The sequence below is a fragment of the Polypterus senegalus genome, chromosome 8 (genome assembly GCF_016835505.1).
Source record: "Polypterus senegalus isolate Bchr_013 chromosome 8, ASM1683550v1, whole genome shotgun sequence".
Taxonomy (NCBI): Eukaryota; Metazoa; Chordata; class Cladistia; order Polypteriformes; family Polypteridae; genus Polypterus; species Polypterus senegalus.
Genome location: NC_053161.1, coordinates 173,554,685 through 173,582,090, shown reverse-complemented (window position 1 = coordinate 173,582,090; position 27,406 = coordinate 173,554,685). Strand labels below are relative to the sequence as shown.

General features: G+C 41.4%; 1 protein-coding gene across 1 annotated transcript in view; it reads left to right on the top strand.

Moving 5' to 3' along the window:
* Nucleotides 1-18,398, top strand: part of LOC120533473 (gastrula zinc finger protein XlCGF26.1-like) — a 73,348-nt gene extending 54,950 nt beyond the window's left edge. Inside the window, 1 exon segment of the mRNA XM_039760388.1 lies at nt 15,671-18,398. Coding sequence (XP_039616322.1) covers nt 15,671-16,350 — 680 coding nt within the window. The 3' untranslated portion in view covers nt 16,351-18,398.
* The last annotated feature ends 9,008 nt before the right edge of the window (nt 18,399-27,406 follow it).

Genomic DNA, 27,406 nt, shown 5'->3' with positions numbered 1-27,406 from the left:
GTCCAGAGTGTGTCATATAATTAAGCCTGTCCTTTTAATTAGCTTGTTAATTCGGTGCGCCACTCTTGAAGTGGTGTTACCAGCCCAACATGCCCCACTGGCCATTACAGAGATGTTGAAGATGTGAAGGATTTCACTTCCCACCTTAAAGGAACGCAGTCTCCTAAGGAAGAAGAGCCTGCTCTGCCCTTTCTTCTCTAGTTCCTATTATTGGTTGCCCCATACAGGGAATAATCTGTACCGCCCTCTGAGCCGGCACGATTATAATATGCGCTGCCATCCTAGGGCAACAGCAATGAGGAAGAAAGAAAAAAAAAATTAAGAAATGATCCATCCGAGGCGTGAGCGACCAACACTACTTCCCGACTACACCACCACCACAAGTACAGAAATACACCAGCGAAGGCAAAGTGGAGTTATAAAAGAATTGTCATTGTCCTGTAAAATCTACGTCTTGTTCCTCATTATAATGTGTTTGAAATATACAGGTCAGGTCAGGTTGGGGAGCATGCACTTGTACAGCGTGTTGCTGTACCCACCACTTGACGAAAAGCTTGGGATCTTGGTTGGCAACCCACCAGGCAGACGTGTGGTCCAGTTCCACCCTTCCAGAAATGACCTTCTATCTACTGCAGCCAGGTGTTACGTGGGTGTCTCCTTGGCCTGATCCAGCTACTCGGGTCCTCAACAATGAGGATCCTGCGAGCCACATGGCCGTAGTGCCGTAACTGACACTCCCTCAATACTACTTCTTCTTTTGGCTGCTCCCGTTAGGGGTTGCCACAGCGGATCATCTTTTTCCTTCTCTTCCTGTCGCTCCCTCACAATGCAGGTAATGTGCCTCATTCGGGACTCTGTGAGCAACTGCTCATTCGAAACAAAGACTAACCAGCCGGTACCCAAGGATTCACTGCAGAGACTCGGAAGGAGTCCAGTCTTCGTCTCAGGTCACTGGATAGCGTTCATGTCTTGCAAACATATATCATCTAATTTGAAATCAGAAGGGTGAACTAACCCAAAATCCAATAATATATGTTGTGACAGCTTACGGGTATTCTCGCACCCTTGTACCCTCGGACCACACGTCAGACACCAGATAAAAGTCCAAATAATTATTTATTATAATAATTATGTGCACAAAGCACGCTCCTCTCCACAATACTCAATAACAAACAATAAACTAATCCTCCACTCCCAGACGCTTAGCCACCGTGCCTCCCAACTCATTGTCTGGGAGTTCCCATAGTCCTTTTATAATCCCTGACCCGGAGGTGTTTCTGCCCAACAGTCCACAAGTCTTTATTCCTTCCGGGTCAGGGTAAATAGTCCTTTCTTCAACCAGGAAGTCTGTCGCTCTTCCTATGACGAACCTCCGGGTCACAGGGCACGAAGAAGCCCTCGGTCCTCCCTGCAGCTCCCTCCTGTGGCCCCCACGGCATCCAGCAGGGCTTTGCATAAAAACTCCATTGTCCATGATGCCCTGCTGGTCTTCTGGGGACCTCCATGCTGCAAGGAGGGCTCCACCTGGCGGCTTGGGGGTATTGGCTGGGATGAATGGCCGGCCATATCTTACAATGTATATTGGTACAGATGAAACTAACAATAGGAGCAGATGATTGATGAAAAAATTTATAGTGAGTTTTATATTTACTTAATATACACTTACTGTAATTTTTTTCATTTTTCAGTTAGTTTCACCTGTACTGATATACATATATTCTTTGATTTCAGGGTAGTCCTCCTCTTCTGGTTTCAAGTTAGATTATATAAATACATTTTTGTGAGAAATGGGGATTAGAAAATTTCATTTGGGTGGTTCAACAGTGGTAAAATAAATGCAATCTTGTGAATACCCAGTTAAAATATCAGGGGATTGGCACAATATGTTGGGGGGTGTCTTCTACAAGCCTATGCACGCCATTTTATCTTAAGCTTAAAGCTCAAACCAGCCATTAACCGTAGCACTATACATGTGAATACGTGAGAATCACTTTGGGATTTCCGTTCATCCCATTAGGCTATTCAACTTCTTTCTACCTGGAAAGAGCTTCCAATTTCCTGGCATGTTGAATTCTCATTATATGCCTTCTTACCCATTTCTTATGGTATTCTATTCACTTACAGTAAAAGCTGTATTTTATCTGAATAATCCTATATTGCTTTAGTAGCACATCACACAAATTAGTACACAAATGCTTTCCTTAACCCTCGTACCAGGTAAAATTCAAAATTCTAACAGTTTCAGTAGATACCAGTATACTGTTTCAGACTGAAATGTATTTTTAACAATTGCATTACTTGTGCACAAAGGCAAACTCTTATCCATTAAAAGGCTCAAAAGGGTTCCATTTAATCTGTCTTGAAGTGATAAAAGTTTTTCCATAAAAACAGAAAATCCAGGGCCAAAAGAGTTAAATTACACCACCACCCCTGCCAAGCAAACATATCACCCAGTTGAGCCACACTTCACCTTTAAAGTGCTAAAACACCAACACAAAATCACATTTTGCTTTTTACATTCACTTTTAAACCCCGTACATTCCAGGACAGAAATGTAAGGTTAGTCATTGTGGATCTGAAGACAGTAGATGGGCAGAAGGCAGCACAAGGTATGGAAGAAAAAGCGATGTTCACGGCATCTTTGAAGCTATACGTTCAGCCCCCGGCACCCACACTGGCTTTAGTCTGTCTGAGAAGCATCCACTTGCAGAGCCACAGCACCCTACGTCACCGCAGTTACAGACCCGGAAGTGACGTCTCTGTCGTTTCAGGACTGACTTTGTAAAATTACTTTTGGAAGGTTTCAGCAGGTCTCAAGAAAGTAACGTCAGGTGAAGGGCCCGTTCAGAAATTAAGCGATAAAAATGAGAAGGAAAAAAAGTACATCAAACCAAATAATTAGCATCACTGTGAAGTTCAGAGGGTTTCTGCCATCACGTCGTGTCACACATCAAACTAAACAATACGGATCGTTTCTGTGAAATATTAATATTAACATTTACGTTGTGTTCGGGTCTGTGGGAACCATTTAACATGTCGATAAAATTAAAATCATCAAAATCTGTGTTAATTGAAAAGAGTTTTTCATTTACATTCATGGAACGAAATTTACAATACAATTACAATGTTTGCACCACGTTAGAGTTTAGTAAAACGTTAATTATAAAAGTGATTACGTTTTTTAAAATGTACTATGCACGTGTGCAATATTGTTCTAAACCAATTTAGAATAAACATTTAATCCAATCTAATATTTTAAAACATGAATGTGAAGAAACCAGCATTACATATTCTACACTGAATTATGCTACTGTATATATTAATTGCCTTGTATAGAACTGCTCTAGTTTTTGTCACTTGTTATTATAAACGATGGGCCATCAAAAGAAAAAAAATAAAAACACTAATAAGAACACACTTTATTTATATAACACCCTTCCTATGCCCAAAATTCAGAAAGAACAACAGGACTTATATAACATTCACTAAATAAAGATAAATACAAGATACACAAAACATTCAAATAGAATAAAAGACAATAATTCAGACTAAAATGCAGCATATAATACTACAACAAATTCTTGAACAAATAGCATAAATTGTGATTAAAAAATGCAAACCCTGAGTACAGAAAAAAACCGAGGGGGTAAACTGAATGAAGGGGCAGAACGTCAGGTCTGTTTAATGTCTTCCTAAAAACAAATGAATGGAGTCAGCTGATGTCATTCATTTCAGGAGGTCAGTCCACAGTCAGGGCGCTATATACAGCTGAAGGCCCTGCTGTCACCCACAGAGTGCAGGTTAGTGAGGGGCACAGAATCAGAGGACCTTAGTGGGCAGGTCAAGAACAGAATTTGATATTCAGTCCCTGCGGTGGGCTGGCGCCCTGCCCAGGGTTTGTTTCCTGCCTTGCGTCCTTTGTTGGCTGGGATTGGCTCCAGCAGACCCCCGTGACCCTGTAGATGAGATATAGTGCATTGGATAATGGATGGATCGATATTCAGACCTGTAAGACACAGGGAGCAGTGAAGGTGTAGCAGGATGGCTGGGATGTGCTCGCTGTTGCCAGTCTGTGTCAGGACTCTTGCAGTTGAGTTTTGAATCAGCTGGAGCTGTGATGTAAGATTATATTATTATAAAATTAAGATAACTTTATTATTATATCATAAATTAAGGCATAAGGGTTGCCCTGGACATGACATAAGCTACATAGTGTCTGACAGTGGGTCCAAGGATTTCATCCCATTACCTAATGGCAATCAAGGTGCCGTTGTCTAGCCTTTAGAGGTCTGTGCGTCCCTCCATGGATATGCCTCCCCAAACCATCACTGACCCACCACCAAACCAGTCCTGCTGAACGATGTTACAGGCAGCATAACGTTCTCCGTGGCTTCTCCAGACCCTTTCACATCTGTCACATGTGCTTCTCATCTGTGAAAAGCACAGGGCACCAGTGGTGGACCTACCAATTCTGGTATTCTATGGCAAATGCCAGTCGAGCTCCACGGTGCCCACTAGAGGATGTCGGGCCCTCAGGCCACCCTCATGAAGTCTGTTTCTGATTGTTTGCTCAGAGACATTCATACCAGTGGCCTGCCTGCTGGTGGTCACTTTGTAGGCTCTGGCAGTGCTCATCCTGTTCCTTCAGTCCTGCTGATGGGTTAAGGACCTTCTACAAGGAGCCCTGTCCAGCTCTCCTAGAGTAACTGCCTGTCTGCCTCCTGGAATCTCCTCAGTGCCCTTGAGACTGTGCTGGGAGACGCAGCAAACCTTCTGGCATTTCACGTGTGTCTGCCATCCTGGAGAAGTTGGACTACCTGTGCCAGCTCTGGAGGGTCAAGGTATGGCCTCATACTACCAGTAGTGACACTGACTGTAGCCAAATGCAAAACGAGTGACAAAACAGATGAGGAGGGATAAATGTCAGTGGCCTCCCTGTTTTGGGGGTCATCTCAGTGTTGCCCCTCTAGTGCACCACAGCAGCTGAAACTGATGAACAAGCCTCTCTGCTACTTCACTGACCAGATCAATAGTCATGAGTTTCATTGACTCGATGCTGTACTCTCATTAAAATGTGTTCCTTTAATTTTTTTGAGCAGTATATTTTAATGTAATATTGTGGTTTTATAAGGCACTGCGCACATTAACTGAAGTACACTCAATAATAGTTTTAGTCCTTCACAAATGCAGTAGTTTACAAACATTGGATTTTAATTTCTCTTTGAGAAGTATGAAATATAATTGTGTTGAGTCTCAACTTATGATTACATTTTTCCTACGTATGTACTATTGAGGGACTATTTTTAAATTAGATGGTCACTTTATTTTAACAAGCAATGTAAATAACCTGTTTACTGTTCACCGTCAGATCACATTCTATGTGTTTATTAAGCAGAACTGAATATTTTCATTTTCTACACAATACTGTAATAACTGTACAGTTCACACAGTGAGACACACACACACACTCACTATGCGTTCACACTACTGGTGCCGCCATTGGATTTCCTGTGGATTGGACTGTTGAATCGACACAATGGCTGTACATGCTGGGGTCGTCCCAGTAGCATGCGAGGTGTCACCAAATGGTTTACCTGCTCCTCTCCTCCTCCCTGTTCCAGTCTCAGTTCAAGGTTGTCGAGATGACAGAAGTATTTTTTTCTGAGATTTTCAATATGTTAAAAAAAATTGCCTATGGCCAGCATCCAGCGTAATGTTTTGTCTAAATTCTCCACTCCTCTTTTTGTAGAATTAGCGTCCATTATCATTTCTGGCCATGGAATCTCCTATCCCTGTGCAGATCACATTGTGCACCAAGGTTGTGTCATTTGTTTAGACAAACGTGAAGGTCTTCACTGGCCTGTTCTGTGTGGCCAGCAGTTGAGATGAGAGCTCTGGCTTCCATCCATCCATTATCCAACCCGCTATATCCTAACTACAGGGTCACGGGGGTCCACTGGAGCCAATCCCAGCCAACACAGGGCGCAAGGCAGGAAACAAACCCCGGGCAGGGCGCCAGCCCACCACAGGTCGAGCTCTGGCGTATTTTTCCTTATTGTGCTAAGCATTGTTACCTTCCTCTTGAGGAGCTGCTGTCCCAGTTTGTGTAAAAGTAAAAGTTATTGCATATGGCGTTGTGGCCATGCAGCTTATGTCATGTCCAGAGTAACCCTCACGCCTTCATTTCTCACAGGAGTTCCTCCATCTGACGTCCCCTTGTTAATGAAATGACATCCTCTGCTCTTCTGTATCTCTGTGCTTCCCCTTGAGGACGTTATTCGTAGCTTTGGACTGGCTTATCATTTTATGCAGATGATGCTTAGATCTATTTCAGTGTTAAAAGTGACACTTCATCACAGCTTTCTCAGTTCACAACCTGCCTCAGTGAAATTAAATTAAAATTAATTGAAACATAACTGAATTCCTGCAAAGTGGCACTAAAGTGTAACTTAAGAAAACAAGCTCCTCTTCAGCCATTCTGGGTGATGATCTCATCAGACCTTCTCCGTGTCACTGTGATTCCTCCTTTTCTTATTTCACTGATGTAAGCCACATTAAGAAACTTCCACCTGTGTCACATTCCTTCTGTTTGCTCCTTCCTCTCCTTTTCGAATGCTGAGAAACTTGTCCCTGCTTTTATCACATCCCACATTGATTATTGTAGGTCACTACTGGCAGTGCCACATCTAATCTTACATCACAGCTCCAGCGGATTCAAAACTCAACTGCAACAGTCCTGACACGAACCACCAACAGCGAGCACATCCCAGCCATCCTGCTGCACCTTCACTGCTCCCTGTGACTTACAGGACTGAATATCAAATTCTGTTCTTGACCTGCCCACTAAGGTCCTCTCATTCTGTGCCCCCCACTCACCTGCACTCTGTGGGTGACAGCAGGGCCTTCAGCTGTATATAGCGCCCTGACTGTGGACTGACCTCCTGAAATGAATGACATCAGCTGACTCCCTTCATTTGTTTTTAGGAAGACATTAAACAGACCTGACGTTCTGCCCCTTCATTCAGTTTACCCCCTCGGTCTGTTCAGGTACTCAGGGTTTGCATTTTTATCACAAATTATGTTATTTGTTCAAGAATTTGTTATATGTTGTATTTTAGTCCGAATTATTGTCTTTTATTCTATTTGAATGTTTTGTATATCCTGTATTTATCTTTATTTAGTGAAGACATTATTTGTAACCTATATTATATAGGTCCTGTTGTTCTTTCTGAATTTTGGATATAGGAAGGGTGCTATATAAATAAATTGTGTTCTTATTAGTATTTTAATTTTTTTCCTTTTGATGGCCCATCATTTATAATAATAAGTGAGAAAAACTAGAGCAGTTCTATATAAGGCAATTAATATATAGCATAATTCAGCGTAGAATATGTGTTGCAGTTTTCTTCACATTCATGTTTAAAAATATTAGATTGGCTTAAATGTTTATTCTAAATTCCTTTAGAACAATATTGAACATTTTAAAAAACTTAATCACCTTCATTATTAACGTTTTACTAAACTCTAACGTGGTGCAAACATTGTAATTATATTGTAAATTTCGTTCCATGAATGTAAACGAAAAACTCTTTTCAATTAGCACAGATTTTGATGATTTTAATTTTGTCAACATGTTAAATGGTTCCCACAGACCCGAACACAACGTAAATCCATCCATTGTCTAACCCGCTGAATCCAAATAGGGTCACGGGGGTCTGCTGGAGCCAATCCCAGCCAACACAGGGCACAAGGCAGGAACCAACCCGGGCAGGGTGCCAACCCACCGCAGGACACACACAAACACACCCACACACCAAGCACACACTAGGGCCAATTTAGAATCGCCAATCCACCTAACCTGCATGTCTTTGGATTGTTGGAGGAAACCGGAGCGCCCGGAGGAAACCCACGCAGACACGGGGAGAACAGGCAAACTCCGCAGGGAGGACCCGGGAAGCGAACCCGGGTCTCCTAACTGCGAGGCAGCAGCGCTACCACTGTGCCACTGTGCCGCCCACAACGTAAATGTTAATATTAATATTTCACAGAAACGATCCATATTGTTTAGTTTGATGTGTGACACGACGTGATGTCAGAAACCCTCTGAACTTCACAATGATGCGTATTATTTGGTTTGATGTACTTTTTTTCCTTCTTATTTTTATCACTTAATGTCTGAACGGGTCCTTCACCCGACGTTACTTTCTTGAGACCTGCTGAAACCTTCCAAAAGTAATTTTACGAAGTCAGTCCTGAAACGAAGGTGACGTCACTTCCGGGTCTGTAACTGCGGTGACGTAGGGTGCTGTGGCTCTGCAGGTGGATAGTATTGGTCTGTCTTGGGTCATAAAACTATGACCACTCACTCATTAACCCTTACAGCCCTGACCTGATCCTATTACTAGTACATATATATGCAGCCGTTTTTGTAAAGCACAGGTACGTTTGCAGCCTTTGGAACTGGGCGTGCTACTGTTAGCGCAGACTGGAGAGACTGGCATACAGTCCACGAAATACGGAAGTGAAACAAGTAGTATTGAAGTATTTGGAAGATATCGTATAATAATAGTGATCATTTTCTTGTTTTCTCATTTTTGAGCTTTCTAGACACCCTGAAGTTAGAATATCTCACAAAATATTTTTTCTCATAAAAACAGAAAATCCAGGGCCAAAAGGGTTAACTTACACCACCACCACCACTGCCAAGCAAGTATATCACCCAGTTGAGCCACACTTCACCTTTAAAGCACTAATACACTAACACAAAATTACATTTTTCTTTTTACATTCACTATTAAACCCCGTACATTCCAGGACAGAAATGTAAGGTTAGTCATTGTAGATCAGAAGAGCAGCACAAAGTATGGAAGAATAAGCAATGTTCACGGCATCTTTGAAGCTATGAGTTCAGTCCCGGCACCCACCCTGGCTTTAGTCTGTCTGGGGTCATAAAAGTACGACCACTGACTCATTAACCCTTTCGGCCCTGACATTTTTCCCATACCTTATCAAAGGAATTTTGTGTAAATGATGCTGTGCTACAGACTAGTAAGAGCAAAAGTGATCAGCATTGTCATGTTAAGATAAACACATGTGGACTGGGAGAAATCCAAAGTTACAACAGGTTCCCCCTCACTGAGGTTCAGGAAAGCCCTGGCAGGTACCTTTTGAAAAGGTAATGACTGCCTTTTCTATTTCTATGATAGACATAAATAAAGAGGATTAACAAATGAAGAGTCTGATAGGTGACTAACTTGAACTGAGGATGACGGCTTTCTGCTGACTATGGACTGTGACTAAACACACTGACGTATCTGGCTCCCAGAATTTATTTTGATGTCTGGAGTCTTCTGTTGAGAAGATGTCCATAGTGTGCATAATACTGTATATGTCAAATACATTGCTCAAAAACAGATGAAGGGAACACTTAATCACACCAGTCCATCACCATGTCAAGTAAGCCTCTGGGATAATCTGTCCACTTAGGAAGAAGAAGTGATTGTGTATCAACATCACCTGCTTTGGTGCAAGTGAAAGTGACAACGGGACACTGGAGAGGCAACAGCAGGACAACCCCCAAGAAGGGGATGGTGGCCACAGACAGTTGCTCTCTCCTTATCCTCCCTGACTGATCCTTCTTCAATTTTGTGTTTTGCTAGTGGCCTTGTCACAACAGGTAGCGTGAAGCGGTACCTGCGGCCGAATCAGGTTGCACAAGCAGTCCAACTACTTCAGGAAGGCGCATCCACATATGCTGTTGCGAGAAGGCCTTAAGAACATAGAGGAGATACCAAGAGATGGGCCATTACACAAGGAGATCTGGACAGGGCCATAGAAGGGCATCAGCCCAGCAGCAGGCCTGGTATTTGCTCCTTTGTGTGAGGGGGAACAGGAGGAGCACTGCCAGAGGCCTACAAAATGACCTCCAGGTGGCTACTGGCATTGCATGTTTCTGATGGTGTGAGGGTGGTGTGGGGGCCCAACGTCCTCTAGTGGGACCTGTGCTCACAGCCCATCTCCATGCAGCTCAATTGGAAGCTCCACCATTGGCACCACTTTGTAACGGTGCGGGTCCCCTCCAGACTCCCCTTTCACATATAGGAGTCTCTACATCCCAACACCATTGATAGTTATGACCGAGATGAGCTGACAAATGGGGACAGATCTCACATAGAGCAATGGGATGGTGGAAAGTTCAATAGGTGCTTTTATTAAAAACAGTCAAAAACAAAACCAAAAGTGTCCACTGTGCAGCGTTCCAAATGTCCATAAATAAACCCATAAAAACCAAGTGAATATGGGGAATAAAAACCATAATAAATACATCCATTAAAATCAGAGGTTAAAACCTGAAATGAATTCCTTTCTGCTGACTCCTGTCTTAGCTGCCTCCAAACTGTGCAGCCAAGACCGTCCGAGGTCGGCTCTCCTCCTGTCTTCCTTCACACTCCCCCAGTCGTACTTTCATAGGGAGGTCATTCATCCTGCTCGCCCCATTTGACGCAAATATTCAGTGGGGCAAACCAGCCCCTAGAGCGCCACAGCCTACGCTCCTTCAAGGGACCCAAGCTCGTGCTGCCTTCTCCTGCCAGGTGGCCAGATCGTCCACCCGAGACTGCTTCTTCAGTTGTCTAACCTCTATTCTCTTTCCTTCAGTCTCTGATCCACCATCCTTCCTGTGCTGGCCCGTACTAATAATGGCTCCGTGGGCGCAGCACCTTAATCACGCACCGCAGGAAGCCGATGAAACAATTGACAATGATCGCACCCACACATGCAGGTGCGACTCACCCCAATTACCTTATTAACCCCCCACGGTCTTGCAATCGCACCCATGGAGACTGACACGACTATCTGATTTAAAACTGGCCATTTTTGTTGAAGCCACGGACCTGCTATACCACACCCTTACTCTTCACAGATGAGTGCAGGTTCACACTGAGCACATGTGACCGACATGAAAGAGTCTGAAGATGCCGTGGTGAGCGTTATGCAGGCTGCAACATCATCTAGCACAGGGGTGCCTAATGCGTCGATTGCGATCGACCGGTAGATCGCAAAGGTAGTGCAGGTAGATCGCGTTGCATTCCAAAAAAATTTTTTTAAGCGTTAGTCTATCATATATCCTCCCAATGGATTGACATACAGGGCGGCCAGTCTGCGATCTCTCTTCTTCTAACACACTGGTCATCCCGCACACACAATCAAACGCGTGAGCTACTGCAAAACTCTGGCTGTGATCTAGTTAGCCTTCCAATTGATATCGGCTAAAGAACGGATTAAAAAAAAAATGTTTGGCGAGGGTATGGGCTGGATGTGGAATTAGAAGAGGATTTTTTTCTCTCACAATGTCACAATCGAAGTGCGTTTGTCTGATCTGTCAATCTATCATTGCTATTCCAAAGCAGGAAAATGTGGAAAGGCACTTTTGAATTGTTCATAAAAACGACGAAACTGTCTTCCTTACGAAAAGCGATCTGAGAAAGACAAAGGAGAGGGAACTAAAATCGCAGTTAATCGGACAGCCGTCATTTTTCACTCGGCTGAATTCAAAAACTCCTTGACTGCATTATTCGGCTCTACTTATTTATGCGAGTCAGCCTTTTCCCACATGAAGATTATTAAATCCAAATACTGTAGTGACCATAAATGTATTAAATTGTTATTGTGAAATAAAGGTTATTCAGTTATGGAAGGTACAACAACATTTATTTTATGTATAAAGTATACTCGGTATATTCGCGGTATATACTCCATATATAGCATTTTTAATGTAGGTAGATCATTTCGACCTGGTCATTTTAAAAGTAGCTTGCAAGCCGAAAAAGTGTGCGCACCCCTGATCTAGCATGACCGGTTTGGCGGTGTGTCAGTGATGTCTGTGGAGACACATCTTTGAAGGGTTCTCATGCTAGGTACCCTGACTGCTGTTAGATACAGGCTGAAGTCCTCTGAGCCATTGTCAGACCTTACGCTGGTGCAGTGGGCCCTGGGTTCCTCCGGGTGCAGCACAGTGTCTTGCCTGATGTGTCCAGAGTGTGTAGGCAGTTTCTGGATGACTAAGGTGTAGATGCCAATGACTTGCCTGCATATTCTCCAGACCTGAATCTATTTGTGAACCTCTGGGACACATTGTGTATCTGTGTATCCAACACTATCAAGGAGTGCCACACATTGCCCAGGAGGTCACTTGTGTCCTGATACAGGCCTGGGAGGATTTCCCCCAGGACACCTACTGCCATCTCATTAGGAGCGTGCTCAGATGTTGTCAGGAGTGCATACAGGTATGTCGGTCACATCAGGAGTTGCCGTGATGAAATTCATGCAGGTTGGATCAGCCTGGGATGTTAGTTTTTGACTTTGATTTTCAGTGTGATGTTGAATCCAGCACTCTGTGGGTTGGTGACTTTGGTTCCCATTGACTGTTGTTACATCATTTTGTTCTCAACGATTCACAGTATTATGAAGTAAAGATTTTCCGCTTAAATATTTCATTCACTGAGATCCGATGAGTGATTTACGCGTTCCCTTAATGTTTTGAGCAGTGTGTCTCTGAATGTGTATGTCTTTGCCACAGCCTTATATAAAATACTAGCAGAATACCCGCGCTTCGCAGCGGAGAAGTAGTGTGTTAAAGAAATTATGAAAAAGAAAAGCAAACATTTTAAAAATAACATAAGATGATTGTTAATGTAATTGTTTTGTCATTGATATGAGTGTTATTGTCATATCTATCTATTTATATATATATATATATATATATATATATATATAGCAAAATAGCTGCGATTGGCAGCGAGAAGTAAAAAGAAAAGGAAACATTTTAATAATAACGTAACATGATTGACAATGTAATTGTTTTGTAATTGTCATGAGTGTTGCTGGTATATATATATATATATATATATATATATATACACACACAGACACATATATAAACATATATATACATATAAACACACATATATATATATATATATATATATATATACACACACACATCTATACACATACATATATACAGTTATATATATATATATATATATATATATACACACATACATATATACATACTGTATATACAACATATACATATCTACATATATACTGTATATACACATATATATACAAATCTACATATATATATCTACATATATATATTAGGTGGGACTCGATTAAAAAATTAATCCAATTAATTAGAGGCTGTGTAAGAATTAATCTTGATTAATCGTATGTAATCGACGTAAATTTGCCCCAAATCGCAAATGTTTTTTTTTTTATTTAAAACGGTTTTAGTGGGCTTACAGAATCAAATAATAGACATGGACATGAATATTGTAAACTGAAGCTGTTTTAATTTCTGAAAAAAAGCTTTTAAACTGCATTTGAATTCAAAACAGAAACAAAAATATCATCCCTGGTTAAAATTGGGCAGACTTAAAAATAAAGTGGTAGTTTAAGTACTTTAAGTACATTTTCAGAATAGTATTGTCTTTAAATAATAATAACCAAAATTTCACCATAAAGTGCAGTTTTTCTTCTTAAAAAATAAGTCAGAAACATAAAAGGTAATTTGACCAGCTTACTCTTTAAACTCTGAGTAACATTAGCCAAAATTATTTTGTACATTAGGCTAAAACAGTGTGATCATTGAACATTTTGTAATTAGATGTATTTAGAATTACTAACGGTCACGGAAGTCCAATGATCCCCAGTAAGAGCCACAAAGTCCGCTTTCTGTAATGCATCTAATTTTGCTTGCTTTTCAGTGTGCACAAAACCATGCTTTTATCAAGGCTTCCTCGGGTAGTCGAAATGATCAGTCGTAAGAAGCGCTTTATTCCGACTCTAACATTTTTGTAGCTGTGATGTGTGCATCAGTGTAATGGATGTACCAGGAAATCATGCATTGACAAAAGTTCCCGCTTGCTTGGAATTGAAAGTGTGATTAAATGCGTTATTTTTAACGCGCTATGGAGTACATGCATCGAAGCTTCTCAACTGTGCTTGTGCTAAGAAAGGGAAAATTTTAAAAATAACGTAACATGATTCTGCGTTAACCTAATATTTTTTCATACGTCCCAAACCAAGGAGATGGGAAGGTAAAATGAATCGGGTAGCGTACATAGTCAGTACATCCCTCTCGGGAATCGAACCTCGAATGTCGGTGTTAGAGGAAGACTCTACAATTGCCACCGCTTGTCTATGCTAAAGTATGTATTGTAGATCGGGCTATAGATATACATTTATATATATATACCCGTATCGCAGTGGAGAAGTAGAAGTTATGAAAAGAAAAGGGAACATTTTAAAAATAACGTAACATGATTGTCAATATACAGTAATTGTTTTGTGAGTGTTATTGAATGTTGCTGTCATCAAGGATTTGATTATCATTATTTCTTTCAATCAGGCTCGTATTTGTAGGATGTGTTGTGTTCAAGTTACATTCCGTGTTTGTCAATCGTTGTAAAGATAAGAGGTTTCATTCATCGATTAGTTCCTTACTGCATCAATAAACAGTTCGTCTTCCTTTTTATCTGTGATGTGACAAACTGCATGCACGGGTTTTTTTTACACTGTCTTCCTTTAGCGGGACATTGACTTTTTCCACCGTGTGCTTTGTTTCCGCAGTAGCTGCATTTATGAATATGCTTATCAGACGCTTCATATTTTTGCTGCCTTTTCAATTGTGTAATTCGGTTTTGTTCAGCTCTTTGGAACTGTTGCTTTTATCTGTGCACTGCATCAGTTCACGTGAGCCACTCGGTGTACTTGCATCGAAGGTTCCCAGCTGTGCTGGTGCCATCTCGTGCTATGTCCATAGCTGTATTTAATGTTACCTTAGTCCTGGCACTTAAAACTTTCTCTGGCAGTTTCGCTGAGTTTGTGTCAAACACCACCCTGACCATCTCATCTTCCTCTCCATAAGCACAGTCCTTCACCCGTGAATATTTACCCGTGGCAGTTTGCTATTGGATTGCCGCTGACGGATGGCCTTATATGGGCAGGCACTAAATTACAAACGCCAGCGCAGCCTGTCTATGAACTTAATTTAAAGTGTAGGTTTACATCGTGCTTTGTTTCCGAAGTAGCAGAACTCGCTTCTTATTGTTTCGCTGCCTTCTCAATTATATAATGCATGTTTTCTTGAGCGCTTTTTTGAGCTCTTCCTGGTTTTCTATGTACTGCGTGATTACGTGGGAGGCGTGATGATGTGACACGAAACTCCGCCCCCACGGCGTTGAAGCTCATCTCCATTACAGTAAATGGAGAAAAACTGCTTCCAGTTATGACGCGTAGAATTTCGATATAAAACCTGCCCAACTTTTGTAAGGAAGCTGTAAGGAATCAACCTGCCAAATTTCAGCCTTCCACCCACACGGGAAGTTGGAGAATTAGTGATGAGTCAGTGAGTGAGTGAGTGAGTGAGTGAGTGAGTGAGTGAGTGAGGGCTTTGCCTTTTATTAGTATAGATGTAACCGGATTTTGTTTTATATGTTGTTTCATGTTTTACCGATGTCTCAACAGTTATGCTTTTTATTTTTTACAGAATTTATATCTAAATCGGAGACATCTGCTCTGTCTGTTTTACAAGAGAGGAAAAAAAAGTTTAACCAAAAATGTAAACTTGATGATAAGCAGGGCAGTCCTACAAGAAAGAAGACACATTGCTGTTCTGAATGTGGCAAATGCTTCAGCTGCAGTAGCCTCCTTGAGAATCACAAAAGAGTTCACACTGGAGAGAAGCCGTATTGCTGTACTGAATGTGACAAACGATTCTCACAAATGAGCCATCTTCGAACCCATAAAAGAATTCATACTGGAGAGAAGCCGTATAGTTGTTCAGAATGTGGCAAACGATTCTTACAAATGAGTTATCTTCGGAGCCATGCAAGAATTCACAGCGGCGAGAAACCATATCGCTGTATGGAATGTGGCAAACAATATGTTTACAGTTGCAGTCTTAAAACGCACTTAAGAACTCACAGTGGAGAAAAGCCTTATTGCTGCACTGAATGTGGCAAGCAATTCTCAATATTGGGCAATCTTCAAGCCCACCAAACAATTCACACTGGAGAGAGGCCATATTGCTGCTCTGAATGTGGCAAAGATTTCTCAAAGAAAGTTAACCTTAAGAAACACAGAAGAATTCACAGTGGAGAAAGGCCATATTGCTGTTCTGAATGTGGTAAACGATTCTACAGCAGTAGCAGCTTTAGGAGACACACAAAAATTCATACTGGAGAGAGGCCATTTTGCTGTGCAGAATGTGGAAAAGGATTCATCAGAAATAGTCATCTTCAGCAACACTCAAAAATTCACAGTAGAGAGAAACAACAAAATTAAAAAATAACGGTAAAACCGACATGTGCTGATTCTGCCAAACAGTCATGGAAAAGTTTTCTTGTCTGTTTGCACACAGAGACGCAACAAAGTTGGCAGATTATGTCACTATGCAAAAAATACAACTTGCTGGGACCTCACTCCAGACCGAATAACAGAAAAGAAAGAGGTAATAAACAATTAGAACTTACTGATACCATCTGATGGCAAATCAGGCAAAGATAAAATGCTCTGATAAAGCATGGATCAATGCTGGTTCATCCCAACTGATATTCTTGATCAAATATCAAAAAATGCAATCTGCAAATGTGGAAAAAACTCAACTGAGATTGTATCAGATCAGTTCCATCCGGATGCCCTCCCAATTACCACCTCACCATACCAATTACAGAAGAAAGAGGTCTTAGGGACAATTGATGTACTACACCAAGCCTAAGAGAATAAAAACCATAATAGTAAAAAAAAGAAACACCTCATGACTCAAGACTGAGGGGCACTCCTGTTCTAAAAAGTAAGCAAGCCAAGCCTTTGTTGAGAAATTAACAACAATTTATTTCTTGTATAGCCCAAAATCACGCAAGGAATGCCTCAATAGGCCCGTTTTTGTTTGTTTTTTGACAGCCCCCTTTTGAATCCGACAAGCCAGACGCAGTTAGGGTCCAGGAGACCTTGGCCGACAAGCCGCCTCCATGTTTTAAGCCATTCTCAAGCTGAGTTAGTGCTGGGCCAGCCAATTTGATGAAAGGACCCTTCTACCCAATGATCCCAGTGCTCCTCTATCTGAGATGACTATTCCATAGGCAGGCAAACACCAAGTGCCACATGTGAGTACCAAGAAGAGAACCTGAACAGGCAAGGGTTTATAAATAGCATATTACTTCTGTTTTAGTGCTAATGACTAACAACAGAGATGCAGTCTGTACAGTTAATCAGCAGCTCTAGGCAGGGTGTGCTAAACTGAAGTAGTGAGTCTTCAGCCGGGATTTGAAAGCTGAGATCAAAGGGGCATCTTTTATGGCAGCAGCTAGACCACTCTACAACTTTGAGATCCTATAACTAAAAGCTCGACCTCCCACTGTTATTTTATCAATCCTTGGAATCATAAGCAGACCGGCATCTTGAGATCTTATGGTGCGCTTTGTTTTCTAAGTAATGATAAGTTCAGACCTTGGCCATTTCAGTCTTTATATTTTAAAAGTAGGATTTTCAGATCTGCCATACACTTAACAGGGAGCCAGTTTAAGACTTTAAGAACTGGAGTTATGTGTTTCTACTTTCTGGTTTTTGCAATTGTTCTTGCATCAGAATTTTGAATGAACTGAAAACTCCATAAAGATTTGTGCTGCCAGTGAACACAGCAAATCCTGCTAGAAATAAATGCATGACTTAAGTTCTCAGTAGTCTGCATATCTAGAACACCCTTTCAGCCTTGACATCCTATTACTAGTATGCAGCCGTTTTTGTAAAGTACAGGTACGTTTGCAGCCGTTGGAACCAGGCGTGCTACTGTTAGTGCAGACTGGATCGAGGTGGCAGTTGTTTTGGGTGGCACCTGGTGGCTTCTGTGCATGACATGTACATAGCTCCATTTTCAATTTTATTTCCTCAAGAAGACAGAAGTATTTGACAGCTATTGCTCCTTTTTGAGCTTTCTAGACACCCTAAAGGTAGAATATCTCACAAAATATTTTTTCCCATAAAAATAGAAAATTCAGGGCTGAAAGGGTTAATTGTCCAACATTTTTAAGATGGCCAAAAAAATAAACATATTTTGGATAGTTTTGTAGTGTAACTTAAATGAACCCAGAGAGACGTCACGATAACATGACTAACAAAAAGAAACCCTCCATGTTCGTCGTGACTAAATACCGTAACACCATCTAAACCGTAAAAAGAAGGGTCAGTAGGAGCAGTGCAGGCGCTCAAATGAAAAGGAACAAGAGCCTCAGCAGTACAGAGAAACCCCAGGTCTCAAACGTGAAGCCCATTCCTGTCTTGATAGTAAGCACACCAAGAAATTCTTTTTTTTTTTTTTTTTTTTTATTTATTTATTAATTTTATTACAATCAATACATAGCAATCAAGTTTTAACAAAAAAAAAAAAGAATTATGCTAAGAACAGATCGATCCCCACCCTTGATTTGGAACGTAATTGTTCATAGGATGCAAAGACGTTGTCTATATAAAGGTCTCTAAGCAAGTTAATTCCAAATTTTTTCCAGATATTAAAAACTGCATATGTTTGTGAGGGTTGAAAGAGGTGGTTCTTTTGCAGGGTGCCACAGAAAGAAGCTTCTCCGTCTTAAAATGCTTTCTACATTGGTTCCAGATTCTAAGTGAGTGGAGCACAATTGGGTTATTAGTGTATTGCCGATAACGTGCGTTTATTGGAGCACAAAGCAAGGAATACAAAGAAGTACTGCAGGATTTTACTTCTATTGCGGTCCATGCCTGTGTATGTTCTTCTATTTGTGTCCAGGTTCTTATCGACTGTATATTTGCCGCCCAGTAATAAAACTGGAAGTTAGGTAGAGCCATGCCACCTTCTGCCTTTTGTCTTTGTAGGGTCGCTCTTTTGATGCGTGGATGTTTAGAATTCCAAATAAATGAGGTTATTGTTGAATCTAATTGCTTAAAGAACGATTTATTAATGTATATTGGTATGTTTTGAAATAAAAAGGAGCTTAGGAAGAATATTCATCTTAACAGTGTTAATTCTTCCAGCTAGTGTGAGATGAAGGGTTGACCATCTATGCAAGTCTTGTTTAATTTTTTCCATACAGACATAAATTTTGTTGATAAAGAGCTTTATGTTTACTTGTGATGTTTACCCCGAGGTATTTAAACTGTTCTGCAATGATAAAAGGAAGGGTATCCAATCTAATATTATATGCTTGCGAATTCACCGGAAAGAGTACACTTTTATTCAGATTAATTCTGAGACCAGAGAGCTTTTGAAATTCTGTGAGTGCTGCTAAGACTGCAGGCACAGAATTTTCTGGGTCCGATATATACAGTACCATGTCATCTGCATATAATGAGATTTTCTGTTCCAGTCCTTCTCTGCTAATCCCCTTTATCTGATCAGTATTTCGACAATGTATTGCCAGTGGTTCAATGGCAATTGCAAACAGCAGTGGTGACAAAGGGCATCCTTGTCTTGTGCCACGCTCTAGTTTAAAGTAGTCTGAGCAAATGTTATTGATGCAAACTGAAGCTTCTGGGTTAGTATACAGTAATTTAATCCATGCACAAATGTTCGGGCCAAACCCAAACTTCTCCAAAATAGTAAAAAGGTATTTCCATTCAATCATGTCGAATGCTTTTTCTGCATCCAATGATAATAATATTTCTGGGGTGTTTGATTTAGTTGGTGAGTATATTACATTAAACAGGCGTCAAGATTTGAAGATAAGTGTCGGCCCCTAATAAATCCAGTTTGGTCTTGTGATATTATTGAGGGAGCACTTTCTCCATCCTTCTAGCTATGATTTTAGAGAGTATTTTAACGTCGTTATTCAGAAGTGAAATTGGTCTGTATGATGCACATTGTAATAAGTCCTTATTTTGTTTTGGAAAGACAGTGATTAGTGCTTGGCGAAAGGTTTGTGGAAGAGATTGGTTATCTCTGGCTTCTGTAAATGTTGCTAATAGGAGGGGAGCTAGCTGAGCAGAGAATTTCTTGTAAAACTCTGCAGGGTAGCCGTCAGGGCCTGCTGCTTTTCCACCTTGGAGTGACTTTATAGCATCCAGTAATTCTGATAATGACAGAGGTTTATCGAGCTCCTCCACACTAATAGCGTCAATTTGTGGTATCTGTAATTTATCCAGAAATGCATTAGATTGTATATTGTCTTCTTTAAACTCAGTAGTATATAGGGATTTATAGTAGTCTCTAAAAGTGCACATTATATTTTTGTGTTCGATGATTTTATCTCCATTCGTGTTAGTAATTACCGAGATTGCGTTGCGCACTTCTTGCTTGTGAATTTGTTGCGCTAAAAGCTTATTAGCTTTCTCTCCATGTTCATAATAATGATGTCTGGATTTGTAAATTAGTTGTTCAGTTTCTTTAGTTGTCAAGAGGTTTAATTCTGAATGTAGAGCCTGCCTCCTCTTATGTAGAGTCTCGCTTGGTAGTCTGGCATGTTCTTCATCTATTTTAGTAATTTCGCTTTTTATCTCTGCTACTTTACACCAAGAAATTCTGATGAAATTACCCCCGCGAGAAGCGATATTGTTTCCTTGTTGTGGCAATCTTCAGAAACGTATCGTAATACGCAATCTGAGATGTGCCTGGTACGGAATAAAACAACCCTGATTGTTGCGTGTGATTTTTCATCCACAGTGTTCATCAAGATGAACTTACTGGGCCATTTTAATGTCCTTTTAAACCCTGTCATCAGCTACAATAAGAGACATTACTAGGACTGCTTACAGGTAATCTGCCAAGCCCTCACATCAGATTTAGGATGGTGATGAAGCTCAGCACATTGACGTCAGTCATGAGCCATGCCGATTTAAAAAGGAGAACTTCAACTGAAAGAGCAGCCGTGTCAGCTGAGTAGTAGCAAATACGGGACAAGACTTTGACTTTAGAGTCGGTGGTTCAACATGTGTGCTCTAAACTAACTTCACAAGTTGTCAGAATCACATGTGGGCTTGTGACGCATGTTAGGACAAATTCTGTCGGTGGACATTATTATGCAATAAGAAAAGTAATCCGGTTTGATGGCAGATGCGTAGTCCAAAAGAGAACCAATAGAGATAAATGACTGTTTAGGAGAAAAAGAACACATATAGCACCTCGACAGAAAACCAGTCACCGATCCTCATCAGTTAGACACAAAATGGTTAGCATAGTTGGGATGGAAAACAATGAAATGACGACACGCACATGAATTACTATACAAAGCCTGCGCTTCTCAGAATGGGTCTTTAGGTGGTCTTGGGCCTTGCAAGAAATGAGACGGCAAGCACAGAGGTCAAAAGTTGGTGAACTGCAGACTTTCTTGTTAAATTCTTGAGATGCCACACCCAGTGCTCTTGGGTGAAGAAATGTCCCCAAATAAACCTCCACTTGGGACAGGCTTGGACAGATTATTGACACTTTTGATTAATTTAACTTCTTCTGCTCCCGTTAGGGGTTGCCACAGCAGATCATCATCTTCCATATCTTTCTGTCTTCTGCATCTTGTTCTGTCACCCCCATCACCTGCATGTCCTCTCTCACCACATCCATAAACCTTCTCTTAGGCCTTCCTCTTGCCTGGCAGCTCTATCCTTAGCATCCTTCTCCCAATATAGCCAGCATCTCCTAAAAGAACTAGATAACAAAAAATTAAATTCAAATGATTGGCCTCCTGCTTCAGCATACTAACAATCCAGAAAGCTGAGAAGGTTTGAACCAAGAACGATGGAGGAGCTTTTGATTAACGCGGGCGGCCTGCACACAAATGGTTGAACAGTTCTGTGCAGACTCTATGGGATAGGAGTAAGAACTCCCACACATCGAGACACAAGATGGCCGAGGGTCAATACAAAGAAAGATGCCAAAAAGTCTCACAAGCTCTCAGCTTCATTGGGAACATATCAAAGAGACATTGGAACCACAAAGTCATAAAGAAAACAACGTGGAGTGAAGGAGCTCTGATGACCTGAGCTGTAGCGACTGGAAAGGAACCCATCGTATGAGAGGTCAGTCAGTCAGTGTCCAACCCGCTATATCCTAACTACAGGGGTCAACTGGAGCCAATCCCAGCCAACACTGGGCACAAGGCAGGAAACAAACCCCGGGGCAGGGCGCCAGCCCACCGCCGCGTATGAGAGGTGAAACCTAAAATACCGATTAGTTAGTTAGTTAGTGCTGTTTGTTGTATTTTTGATTTGGTTGTAATAAGAGTTTTGAAGTACCAATAAAGAAGACATTCACCCCCTCACACTGAGTAGTTTTCATGGCTGGTTAGATGTTAGACTATCACACCTTACCTTTGCAATTTTTTTAGTGTATGCTTCCATAATATGTCATGTTGCATTCAATCTGTAACATAAAATCAAACATTCTGAATCTAATGCAGTGTTTCTTTGGGTGGGCCTGTCGTGGCAGCCCTGGAGATGGTGCCAGTTGTGTCATTTTCAGTCCTTGCTTAAATTAATTGATTAATTTTGAAACCAGAAGCTGTTGGCCTCAGAGGTGACTTTCAGAATTGGATCTGAAGTTGGTTTAATCAGCGGGAGGCAAAGAGTACGGAGCGGAGGAGAGTGGAGCGAGGTCATCAGGGCAGCGGAGTCTGTTATGCCGCGTAAATCGTCATTAAAGAAAGCAAAGTTATTTCTTCTCTGTGATTTCCTACCACCGCATCAAAGTTTTCTGACCGTTCTACACGTTTTGATATGAACATTAGAAAATCTGAAAAAAAATAAGCCTTAAAGCAGAACTTCCATCCATCCATCCTTTATCCAACCCGCTATATCCTAACTACAGGGTCACGGGGGTCTGCTGGAGCCAATGCCAGCCAACACAGGGCACAAGGCAGGAAACAAACCCCGGGCAGAGCGGTAAACAGAACTTTCTTTACACAATTTTCCTTGTTATATTAATTTTAGTTTTTTTCTGTTTCTTTGTATGAATTGTTTTGTTGTAAATTTATTTTTAAAATGAAGATATTTGGTTTGTGGAATTATTTGAAAATACGTCACACTATTGCTAAAATGAAGCAAGTGAAAGATGCAGGAGTTTGGCAATTTGGGACAAACGCAGGCGCAATGGGACCGTTGTCTTTCAAAGTTTGTACATTTAAAATTGATGTGAATGTATTCCATTAATAGTAAAGCGCACAGCACTCATCCACTTCTATTAGTTGTGGGAAACCTCCAAAGAAAAGCTCTGTGTTGGGCGGCTGGGCAAACCGGCTTCTGCACTGCTGAAAATGCAAGATGACTGGCCTTTCACACGAGTCCTATTGTGGTCTACTCTGTAAGTTCACTTTCCTGCGTCAGTAGTAGACTTTAGGAAATCCGGTTTAATAAAGTAAATGTTTCTTACACTCAGTGGGTATAGAAAAGAATCCCCCTTTAAAATATTCCCAGTTTTTTTGCTTTACAGCCTTAAATGAAAACACACAAGCCAATATTTCTCCCCAGCTTTACTTACTCAATGCCACCTCTAACATCCGAGTGAAAAATATCACAGCTACAGTTCAGAAGAATTATAAAAAATCCAAAACAAGAAATCCTGAGATTAATAAAGGACCCCCAAATAAACTCAATCAGGTGTAAGTGCCCACCATTTCCATTGCGGTTACTGGCTTCCTTCCACCGGTGATCAGTTGTAATGAGTGTGATTAGTGAAGCTGTTCCTGGAGCATTCATTCCCTTGCTTGGTAGAGCAACTGACAGCAAACCACTGACTATGGGTGGCAAGCCACTTTCAAAAGATCTCAGGGATAGAGTTGTGGATGGACATAAGGCAGGAGATGGAGACAAAACAATCGCAAAGGCTTTATCAATCCCCAGAAGCTCAGTAAAGTCCATAATAAAGAAGTGGCAAGTGTTTGGTTCTACTAGGACCCTCCCTGGATCCTCCAAACTGGATGGAAGAGCAAGGAGGAAACTGGTAAGAGAGGCTACCGAGAGACCAATGGCCACTTTGAAGGAGTTACAGGATTTGATGGCACAGAGTGGTCATTAATGGTGTGTGCTACACAATTGTGTCTTGTTCGGGAGGGTTGCAAGGATAAAGCCAGTTCTCGAGAAAGGCCACATGAAGGCTCATTTGAGCTTTGCCAGAATGCACCTTGAAGATTCTGATGCCAAGTGGGAAAAGGTCTTATGGTCAGATGAGACCAAAATCAAACTATTTGGCCTCAATACCAAACGGTACACCAGTGCAGCTCACCATCCACAACACACCATACCTACAGTAAAGCATGGGGGGGGCAGCATCCTGTTGTGGGGGGCCTGGGGCTCTCGTTAGGGTAGAAGGAAAAATTGATTTTGCAAAATACCATCAAATTCTTGAGGAAAACCTGCTACCCTCTGCCAGAAGGTTAAAGATGGGCACACTGTTCACCTTTTAAAAGGACAACGACCCAAACCACACAGCAAAATGGAGCACACAGTGGCTGAAGGAGAAAAAAGTGAATGTTCTGGTGTGGCCAGTCACGGCTCAGAGCTAAATCACACTGAAAATCTGTGGAAAGATCTGAAGATAGCAGAACACCAATGTGACCGAACTTGAACAGTTCAACTGTAAAGAAGAGTGGGGGGCAAATACTGAGTGGGCTCAATCTAGATGTGCAAAACTGATAGAGAAGAATCAACAGACTCAAGGCTGTCATTAAAGCACAAGGGGGTTCAACAAAATGACATTGACATTGGGGGTGATCCTTTATTCATCTCAGTAGGTCTTGTTTTTGATTTTTTTATAATTCTTCTGAACTGTAGCTGTGATATCTTTCACTCGGATGTTAGAGGTGGCATTGAGTAAGTAAAGCTGGGAAGAAATTTAAAGCTGTAAAATAAAAAAAATGGGAATATTTCAAAGGGGGGATTCTTTTCTATACTCACTGTATCTGAAAAAAAGGAGTTTGGGTCAATATATTGATAAAAAGTATTATCAAATTGTATTTACAGAAGGATTTTAATAGGAACTACAGCAATTAGAAAAGGCAGCTTGCATGGGCCGATTGCTAAACACTAGAAATTATGGGAAATATTGGGAGAAATTAAAACAAAAAAACATGAAAGTGTGATAATTAAAAAGAAAGCTGCTGGCTGGAAAGAAACAAAAAACAGGATTTAAGAGATTTTTAAGGGAATGTTTTTAAAAAAGATCAAAAGGACAACTGTGAATACTACTGAGCGTGAACGATTACAAAATGAGTGATATGATGAAGGAAGCAGAGAAACAAAAGGATACTTTTTTTAGGAACTGAGAAAAGGAATGTGCAAAAAATATATTAGATGACTGAAAGTTGATTAAACCGCAGGCAGGGATACAAATGAGCCGTCCAGGTTTGCGGGTGATCTTTCCAGCAGCTTGTATAAAGTCACCACCACCATGATAGCCCTCTGCTGCCCCGTTCAATAAAGAATCCGATCGTCCAAAAGAGCTAATGCTGCTGCCATTGCCGGTTACGTATGGCACCCGTACACTTCCTGGGAGGCTACTTTATGGGCAGCATATCTTCAGCTGCTACAAACTAACAAGGGGACAGCATGGATGCCTTTGTGACCCGGCCGAGAGACAATGCAGAGACATGAGTGTGGGCTTGTAATGAGTACATACGTTTAATATGTCACTGTGCTCTGTACAAAAAATATTGCAGCTAACACAACGCCACATTTAGCACACAGGAGTTCACCGTATAAGAACTGCTAGGTAAGACAAGACAAGTTAAGGACAAATTGTGAAATGCGCAACGCGCACTATTTCTGTGGGTCCGAGTCAGCATGGCATTAGAACTTCTTTTCCTTGTTTGGAATGGCATGATTTACCGAAGTGGGGGTCTGCACATGGAGAAAGAGTATAAAGTCTTGGAACATTGCCCGGCACACCTGTGAAGCCGACGGACGTCATCTGATCCTGAAAATCCTTCCACTGCAGCGGCAAAAATGGCAGACTCTACAGATCGGGCTCACACTTCGGTAATGGTCTTGTCATGGCTTCCTCGTCTGTTATGCCGCCTAAGCCATCATTATACAAAGCTAAGTTATTTCTCCTATGTGATTTCTTACCGCCATATCACTAAGGGAGGGGTATCGCCATTTTAATATCATATCTATATAGTTTCGGGTTATGTAACACGTTGCAGTTACTAAAGAACTCATTCCAACCAGGGCTGGATAGAGGGCAGCTGAAAGACGATCTAATAAGAGACTACGCAGGCAGGGCTGGTACTAGGGCAGAGGCTAAGTGGGCACTCACCCTGGGGCGCCAAAACCCATCCCAGCAGCCCCCTCTTCACCCACAGATGCTATCGTAGTGTTTGACTTCACATACACTTGCGATCTCCAAGGGGGACCCCAACACCTCGATGACATTCATGAAAACACCCTTCAGTTGGTATAACTAATGAAGAGTGAGGAGGAGCAGCCATTCACACAAAACCAAATCCAGTGAAACATAAGAGTTTCACACAACGATGGGGTTTCGTGACCAGTGCAAAGTGTGCCACTGAAACAGGAAGACAGGTGTTTAGTTTGACATCTACAACTTTGTTTCTGGCGTGTGCATGTCTGGATTAGAGACGTCCTTACTGGCAAAGCTCGGTTACTTTTAAGTCCCTCAATTTTTCATTTCTGCCAACAATTAAAATTTCAGTTTTTTCTTATTTAGCTTAAGGAAACCATGGTTATTGGGGTTAAACGGGATTATGAAAGACCTTTTATAGGAGATGTGTTGCTTTTTTTTTTTTTAATATCACAAATAAACAATACTACTTTTGGATAAAACAGCACTACTAGTAATAGTTAGCAATAAACAGTACTTGCCAATACAGGTAGTGCAATCAGCAATATTGAAAAACCTTCTAACACAGCCGATTATTAACATTATAAAACCTAAACTTAGACAGAACAGCAGCCTCGGGTAGATGGCATCAAAAACAAACTCACCAATATGCGATGTTTCTGCTCTTTCACACTGTGTGGTATCCAAAAACCCAGGATGTAGACCTTGTGTGGCTTCACTAAACATTTCCCTGGTCTAAGAATATTCTTCCCGTACAGATGGAGCACTTGTGCCACACAAACACTTCCTTTTGTTCACGCTCAGGATATCTGGCCTTATTCCCTTTCTCCAGCCCTCTTATTAAAACCAGTAGGACCTCTGAGCAGCAGTGGAGTACTTTGAAGAAGCTCTCACTAACACCGCAGTTCGGCAAACCCAGCACAAGACATGGTTTTTTGCTGTCCTTTTAGACACACGTCTGTTGTCAAACCTGCTTAACCCAATGCAGACTGGGTTATTGGGAGGGGGAGCCAGCATCGACCCAGCAATCAGATCGATCCACACACAGCACTCTGGCCATCACTCACTCATCACTAATTCTCCAAC